Here is an 8,947-nt window from a genome sequence, read left to right on the forward strand (position 1 = left end):
AGCAGGAAAGTAGAACAAAAGGTAGAGGAAGAAAACAGAGGGATAGAGAAGTTCTGGTTTCCCCTTCTCTTTATGCCTCATTTGCCTTGTAAATTCACAGCCTTCTGTGGAAGCAATCATAAGCAAAACTCATAGCAGGAGACATGTGCTTGAAAATTATTATTGGAATAGCTGGAATCCAAGCAATCTGGAGGCCTTTTAGATAGCACATATATTTATATATAATGAGAAATAAATATTCAATTTTCCAGAAAATCCTCATATATCAAGATCCATTTCTTCTTCATGGGAAACATCATGTTGGGGAGGATGCTCAGAAAAGTTGCCTCGTCTTCAAGTTCTGTCTCATCCCCATTTGCTAATAGGGTGAAGGAGCCCAGCTTCCCACGGCCATTCCCAGCATCCCTCTGCATCCATCCCCTGGGAATTTCCCCTTTGAATGTGCAAGAGGAAACATTTTTCTAGAGGGCGTGTGATTGGCCTTCCCTCTTCTCTTCCTCCTTTCCCTGCCTCTCTTCCTTCTGTCCTTCCACAAATATTTATTGAGCACCCACAGTGGAGCCTGGCCTTCCCTTAAGTGAGGATGTAACAGTGAACAAGATGCAATCTTCCAGAAGCTGACAGTTAGATCAGTGGACAAGTAAAGAAGCCCTTCCACCTAGTGTGAGAAGTACTAACCTGGAGAGAGAGAGACTTAGGAGTGATTGCCCCCAAGTAATCACTGTGCACTGTTGCTTTTGTTTTCTCTCCTGAAGTTCCATAAAGAAGCTCAAACAGAAGCTTGTTTTAGATCATGTCATATTTTTCTCCCCACGAAAGCAGTACACATTGTATTAATTTATGTCTCTTGGTAAATGAGGTTAGAGTCTTTGTGTTTCGTCCAAAACTATATTGAAAAGTATATAATTATGTTGTTTAATGCAAATGAAGGAATGCAATAAAAAGTACATATACATGAAAAAAGTCTGCAAATGAAAAAAACCTGCAAATCCTTGAAAATTCTTTTGTTAAGTTTGTTTAGAAACCCACTAAATGATTGCTTTTATTATCCACTTTAAAAAGATACATATTTTTTTCATAGCCTTAACAACAATCATCTGAATGGTTACCTTCATAAAAATTTTTTTGAAATGCTCTATTCTGCTATGATGCTCATAACCACTCCCCCAGCTTCCTACAAGCAGCTCTGGCCCCACACACCAGTGATCTGATTCCTCTCTTCAGTTGGCCACAGCTCAGTTCTTACCTTAAGCTCGATTTTTTTTCTGTGTGGATCACATTACGCTCGAAGTTATGGAGAGTTCAAAGAATGTTAATAGAGGTTCCCTATTCTAGAGCTGTTGAGAAAGGGCAAAAATACATGAAAAGTTAATAACAGAGATAACGTGCCCTTTGGTATAGTGACAGATAATAGCACCGATAGGTCACCGCATAAAAGATTCAGTAATAAGTGCTACATGGCATTGGAAGGGAAGGTGCTGTGAGCTACACTGACGTAATCTGGGATGGGGGTCTTAGTCTGCTAGTGCCGTCATAACAAAATATCATGACTAGGTGATGTAAACAACAGAAATATAGTTTCTCACAGTTCTGGAAGCCAGTAGTTAACACTGAGTGTTAGCAGTTCTGGTTTCCTCTGAGGCTTCTCTCCTTGGCTCACAGGTGGCTAGCTGCCTTCTCACTGTGTCTTTACAAGGTCTTTCCTCTATGTACACATGCGTCTTTGTGATTCCTTATCTCCTCTTTTTATAAGAATACCTTGGATTAGAGCTCACCGCAACAGTCTCATTTTAACTTAGTTACATATTTAAAGGCCCTATGTCCAAAAACAGTCACATTCTGAGGTACTAGGGGTTAGGATTTCATACATGAGAATTTGGGGACATGATTTAGCTCAAAGCAGATGGCTTCTTGGAGAAGGGCGAGAATCCACTGTAAGAAATAAGGATGTGATGGGTTGAAATGTGGGAGAGAGAAAGGATAGGGAAACATTCAACTGACAGAGACAAACTAGGGCACACACTGGGTTCCTTTTCATCCTGAACAAGCCTTAAAGATTGACAGACATTTTTCCTCTTCAGAAGACCGGAGCATACCATTCTTGGCAGGAGATGCGCTAACCATCCCTAACTGGAGGAGTGACTTATAAGTTTAAATTTAAGTGACTTTAGTTTTTGATTTGTGGAGCCAGGCAGAGTAACAAGCTATAAAAGCATTACTGGAGTGAGGAACAGGGACAAAGGCTGCAGCCCACCGCAAGCACCCATGAGATTACATTTTTATAATCAAGCCAACCTAACCATTAAGGAGGCATTAGAAATGGTTGCTCATTACTAGACAGGTTGTGGTTGATCTCCATTCATTTTAATAATTTATTCCAACTTCCTGTCCTCTTCTTCTATTTTTCTGACTATATATTTAGTTTGTTTTCTGTTTTCTGATTTTTTTAAAGCTTTCTTTTTTGGCCAGCTTGCATTTCTTGTTGCCTTCTCCATTTTCAATAAACTTCAGTTTAGTAGGACTTCCATGATCCAGAAATTCTTTTGGATATTATGAGACTGTGTATTGGAGCCTGTTATTTTGTTGTTGTTGTTCTCATTTATTTGTTTTTTAGTTTTCTTAAAATTTACTATAACAACAATAAAAGGGCTTTCTCCCCTTCCTTTTCCTCCTTTTTCTCTTTGATGCAAATGGACTCCATTTATCTAGAAAACTCCTATTTTACATTCTGCAATCTGGACACTGTGCTGGAGCACAATACTCTTTTTCCTCTGCAGAAGAGTTTACTTTCTTTTCTCTATTTTTTTCTCAATCCAGGGATTGATACAACCATCAGCTCTATTCAGATTATGGAAATCCAGCAAATAATTGATCATCGTTATTGCAGTGGAAGCCTCCAGTGTGGGTGGGTAAGCCTTCTCACTGCTCCCTGATCATTTCTGGAATTTACTCAGGCTCTGGGTTTTTGAGACTGAGTAAGCTAAAGCTAAAGCTACATGGGAGAATCAATGTGTGCTTACATTGCTCCTTAAGTAAAAACACATGGTGGAATAGGGAATCATAAAACAGTTGGTGTTAGCAAATGTCAATAAACCATAGCTCCAGTGATCCCAGTCTCCTGGTTAAATGGGTACGTCCAAAGCAAAAAGCTTAGGGGAAGCTTTGTGGCTGACTCTCTGAGGGCAAAAACTATAGGTGCAGAACTGCTGGTTAATTTTATAGACAAGAAAGACATCATTACTGATGGCTCCAAGTTAGGAGTGAGCTGACATTTATATATTTAAATAACAAGAGATGTCATTATTTTAATTGCTGAAAAAATATAGCTTATCTTAGCTTTTTCAGCTAGGAGGAAAAAATCCCTAAACAGCCAAAGTTATCAGCAACATCCATCTCTAGTGTATGCTCTATCACCTGTATGGAGGTAATGATGCATCTAGAAGCATAGAATGCAAGTAGCTTCAGCAAGCACAATTTGCAAGTTGTAGGCGTTAAGAATGGGGAGTTATTTTTCTTTGAGAAATAGTCACTGGGTGCCTGCTAGGTTAAAGGCGAGGCCCTACATTTTGAACTAGTGTTGGAAATCCTATGGATTCTCAACCTTATTCCTTTTTCAACATGATTTAACTTAAGCTTCAAGCTGGTGGTCTTGAGTTTTAAAAATAAACTACGGTGCTTTATGATTTGTTTATGATCTCTACATTTATTATCTCATTGAGTCCTCACAAAATCTAGACTAGTATTACTTATCTGTATTTTGTCATTAAGGAACTTGAGGTTCAGAAAGTTTGAGAAAGTCAGAGACAGACATTAATTAATGCAGTAGGGGGGCATAACGAAGAAGAGTATGATGATCTAGGTTTAAATTCCAGAATGTTGACAAGATGTTTATTCTCTCTACATATCCCTTTCTCATCTGTAAGACAAAATATTATCTACGGCTGTGGGTTGCCGTGAAGCATACAGATGTTGGGAGGCACAGAGTAGGAAATGAATTCTAAGCTTCCTCCAGTCGAACAAAACTCTTCTGATCCCAGTGCAGATCTATCTCCTTTACTTTTGCTTTCTCATTTTTAATGACTTACTTTAGTATTCATTGAAGAGACTCTAAAATGACTGGCTATTTTTCCCATTTTTTCTGGTTTTAAGTTGTTTCTACATATAATTTAAAGGATGGCCAGATCATAACAACTTAGATATGATATGCTTTTTTGTTGGAGTTTTCATTACAGTATGAATCAAAAGAACTTCCACTTTCCTCCAAATATTTCTCTTAAAGAGGAAGGTGGAAGGAATCTCTGTCTAAGCATTTCTGTCTTACAGTTTTCTGCATTACTAATTGGTAATTAGGACTATAATAATTTTAGTTGGTTCAAGTTCTGAAAGTACATAATATTTCCTGCTAATGTTTCCTAAAAGGGAGTGATTTACAGTAGAAAAGCTGGTAGTTATTATTTTCAATTCTCCTTTCCAGAGGGATTGTTAGCTTGAAGCCTTTGCTTCATTTGTCTTCTGAAATCTGTATCTCCTTAGGGGGATTGAAGTCATTTCCTGTGTGTTTAGTTTTGTGAATCTGGCCTAGGATTTGGCTTTCCATCATTTTGTCCGTGTGTTCTAGCAAACTATAAATCTTTGTGGTATATTTTATATATTAAGCCCTGAAAGAGATCACTCTGAAATTTGACAGGCATGTCTCTGAAAAACATAAAACTATACTGTGTTAAATTTAACTTTCTGTATTTATTATTTATTATAGAATATTTCACAGTTTACATAGTATATAATTAGTACCAAAAAGCCTTTTGAAACCTTTCCTGCCTATTTTGATTTGTGATTTTTTTTTCCATAATTAGGTCTGGAAATTACAATTACAATATTCCTGTTAGTAAGCACACACCCACCACTGTCAAATTCTCTCTGGAAATCAAGTAAGTGCATATCTCTAAAAAACAATTTCATTTTTATCATTATTTGAAAGCCAGTCTGAATTTACTTCACATTTTTTTTTTTTATCAGTAAGTTAAGAGGTGGAAAGTTACCAGTTCCTGTCAACTAATTGACGATGGTTGGGTTGAGACACTGGGTCAACTTGAGGAAGGGGTTTTCAGAATGAGGACTGGGATCTTCCATGCTTTCTCCAGTGGAATGGAAAGGCTCCAAGTGTACACTCACACCTGCAAAGCGGAAGTGACCTTGGGTTTTATGCTCACAAGTTGCAGACTGCCCCTGGCTGTGTCCCTTTGGATTGGGATGGGAACAAGATCAATGGTGTTGCCCCTGGATGGGGGGACTGCACATTTTTGTGAGCTCCTGATAGCAGTGCTAATGCAGACACCACCTTCTTTCCCCAGGGGAGTTAAAAAAAAGGAGTCAGAGTTTGGAGCTGAGCAAACCGGGGTTCAAATTTTATCTCTCTTACTTACTAGCTCTGTAATCTTGGAGAAACCTCTTATCCTCTCTAAACTACTGTTTATTCATCTATAAAATGAGTTTGACATTATACCATAACAGGTGGAGCTGCTGTGGGAATCATTGTTAATAGTGAAATTAATGACTACCGTTTGCTGAGCGCAAATTATATGCCAGACGCTCTACACTTTAGTACTGGGTCTGAAGTTGGTAATTTTTTTTTTTCTAGTTTATATTTTTCAGGTAGGAACACTTAGGTTTAGAGAAGGTCAAAAAACCTGGTTTAGAGAGGTCAAAAAAACCTATCACGAAACTCATCGCTAGTAAGCAGTAGAGCTGGGCTTCAAACTTAGCCTACCCTTTTATTCACACTTTCCTGCCTTCTCAGTGAGTTGAGATATGAAGAACATTGTCCCTTCCTGGCACAGAGTAGGCATTCTATAAATGATAGCTTTTATTATGACTACTTTTCCCCCCAAATCACAAAACTCTAATTTATTCTTATCCATTATAAATAATTATGGTACTTTAAGAATTTGACCCACTTCACCCAAAAAGTATGCCATGAGCTACTACTCACCATGCAGATAGATGGTTTTCATTTTGTGTCTCTTGATTTTACACCTTTTTTCTCCTCCTTCTACCTCTCTTTCCTCCTTCCTTTCCTCCTCTTTACCCTTTCCTCTGCCCTCCCCTCTCTCCCTCTGCTTCCCCAGCTCTGTTATGTCTCCTCCATAATTTTCCCCACTGCTCTGTCTCTTCCTCTGTTTCTCTCGGGCTTTATATACCTTCTCTCGGGCTTTATATACCTTCTCTCATCGACTTTTTTTCTACAGTGAACTAAGGACTCAACCTAGCGGCTTTCCTTGGAAAGGTTCGTTTCAAGCAGCTTATATTTCATGACTCAGAACCCATCATATTTCAAGGCAGAGCTAAAGCTACATGTACTAGTCTTCTGAACTAAATGTACTATTATTCTCTAGCACTCCTTGAGTAACCTGAAATAACATTTCCTTATTTATTCCTAGCTTCGGTAGAGGGATATAAGCTTAAGTGGTCTGTCCCCCAAAGTGGCAGAAGATCATCTTGAGCCACTAAGTCAGACATTTTCCTAATATGGGTGATTTTAAAATAATAGAAACCTCAGATACTCACTGAAATTATAGGTTGTCCCATTTGTGCAAAATGATCATTCTGAAGACAGATAAATCTCATCCTCTCGATGACAATTAATGTGCCAACCTCCAGAGAAGAACCATTCTTTCTGGCAGGCCTTCCACTCTGATGGCTTTAAAGGCTGGTGATTTCTAATGGGGCTCGCTCCCACATCCCGACCTGTATTTGTTAGCTTGCTTCTTCAAACAATATCTGTGCAGACCAGGATTTTGCAGAATCCGAAATCCTGAAAACTTCAAATAGATGCAAATTCAGCTGCAGTAAAAAGAGAAGGAATACATCCAAAAATTATTTTAAAATCTATGGAGATAAGAATTTCTGATGTTGAGGTGATTTAAGCTATGAGATTAGGTTTAGAAGCTGTCATATGCTATCTCAGTAGTTGTCTTAGTCAGTTGGGGCTGCTATAGTAAAAATACCATAGACTGGGTGTATTAAACAACAAACATTTATTTTTCACACTTCTGGAGCTTAGGTGCCAGTAGATTTGGTTTCTAGTGAGGCTGTGCTTCCTGGTGCATAAATGATCATATTCTCACTGTGTCTTCACATGGCAGAAGGGGTGATAGAGCTTTCTGGGGTCCTTTTTATAAAGACATTAATTCTACTCATGCAGACTCCACTCTATGATCCAATCACCAAAGACTAGCTGCTAACACCATCACACTGGAAGTTAAGATTTCAATATATGAATTTGGGAGGACACAAACATTCAGGCCATAACAGTAGTCACCCGAGATTGCTTTTCTTTCTGTAGTAATGAGATGTGAGCTAGCATGCTGGCACCAGTGAGCTTTGTATAATAAAATGCTTATTTGGAACTTGGAAGGATTTCCAAGTTATGTTCCCATTAGTCCCTCTTCTTATCAAGGTGTAGCCTAGTAGGAGCTGGTAACTGCTTTTCCATTTGCCTTTTCTTTCCTTTGTCTCTTGAAGCACCACAGAGCCATTGATAGTCTTCCAGTGCAAATTCACACTTGGAAATATATGTTTCCAAAGGAAAAGAGAAGCCAAAGGGATGCAGAGCCACGGAGAAGGCTCCCAGGAGATGACACAGGTGATGTTTTCCAGCTCCTCGGCATCATGTCCTTGTTCCAGGAGAATTGTGTCTAGAATTGTGGCACAGCCTTTATTCCCTACTAAGAGAGAGATGCCTTGAGCCACATGCCAGAGTTTCCCCTTGCTGGCTGACTCTGGTCCCCGGGATTTGCTCAGCATCTTCCCTGCCTACTACAGAAGCTGCCAACTGTTCTAGCAATCCTTATCAAAAGCCGTTGTCACAGATACTTCTCCCACAGTAGTCAAGGAAATACTTTCTCAGCCTATCCTCTTTCCAATTAGGTGTAAAATGTGGTCATGAAATGGATCTCCCTTTCATTCACTATTTAGGGCTATCAGCACATTTGGAGCCTCCCTGTAGCCCCGTTCTTTGACAGCGCATACCATTTCCGTGTAGCTGCACCGGTAAGGCTTTTTTTTTTTCTTTTTAGTGAGAAAAAAAATCAACTATAAAAGGAGGGTGGGGGAGGGAGGGAGAGAGAGAGAGAGAGGGAGGAGAAGGAGAAGGAAAAAAAGGAAGAGAGAGAAAAAGAAAATACTTTAATTAATTCTTATTTTAACGCTTCTCTCTTTTCTCCTTTCCTGACAGGATTTAGCTGACTGCTCAACGGATCCTTATTTTGCTGGAATATTCTTTACAGATTACTTCTTTTACTTCTATCGACACTGTGCCTAATTTATTCAAGTTTAGTTGAGGACTTTACTAAGGAAAAATACTCAGGAATACAGTTAACAGAAACTTATACCCTCTTGCACCTTCTTTCTGCTTTTTGTAAAATATTCACATTTATTGCCAAAGGACTTGTTCAGACGTTGGCTTCCAACAGTTTTGAGACATTAATGAGAATAAAGTGTTTTCTGGAACTTGAGATAATGTGGTGTTTGATTTTGCCGTGACCATGAAGAAAACATTTCCCAGAGTAAACAGCACTCCTGGATTTTGAAATGCTGCTTCTGGTATTAAGGAAGCTGTGAGATCTAACTTTAAATTGGCAGGTCTAACTTTACTTTGTCTTAATATATTTCAAAGCTTTGGAGAAGAACAAAAAAGCTCATTCAGCCATGTCAGCTTGGACTCTTGAGAATGTGTGACCTGGTGTGTGTGGGCAGGCAGGGTGGATGGTGTCTGATGCTGAGCTCACATTTAAGCAAACTTGCTGTGTGTGTGTGTGTGTGTGTGTGTGTGTGTGTGTGTGTGCGCGCGCGCGCACGTGCACGCGTGCTACATACACTAGACTACAGAATGTAGCTTGCTAATAAAATGGATTTAAGAGCAATAGTTGCAACTTTACTTTGTAACGTT

At 39.0% G+C, this 8,947-nt stretch overlaps 1 protein-coding gene across 2 annotated transcripts in view; it reads left to right on the forward strand.

Moving 5' to 3' along the window:
* Positions 1-8,498, forward strand: part of MYRFL (myelin regulatory factor like) — a 103,741-nt gene extending 95,243 nt beyond the window's left edge. For both annotated transcript variants that reach the window (XM_025041091.1, XM_025041092.1), the window contains 5 exons: positions 2,818-2,905; positions 4,854-4,928; positions 7,522-7,642; positions 7,975-8,049; positions 8,234-8,498. In XM_025041091.1, the coding sequence (XP_024896859.1) occupies positions 2,818-2,905; positions 4,854-4,928; positions 7,522-7,642; positions 7,975-8,049; positions 8,234-8,320 (446 nt within the window). In that variant the 3' untranslated portion in view covers positions 8,321-8,498. The remainder of the gene's footprint in view (positions 1-2,817; positions 2,906-4,853; positions 4,929-7,521; positions 7,643-7,974; positions 8,050-8,233) is intronic.
* Positions 8,499-8,947: the final 449 nt, after the last annotated feature.

The sequence above is a fragment of the Pteropus alecto genome, unplaced genomic scaffold (assembly GCF_000325575.1).
Source record: "Pteropus alecto unplaced genomic scaffold, ASM32557v1 scaffold76, whole genome shotgun sequence".
In the NCBI taxonomy this organism is placed as follows: Eukaryota; Metazoa; Chordata; class Mammalia; order Chiroptera; family Pteropodidae; genus Pteropus; species Pteropus alecto.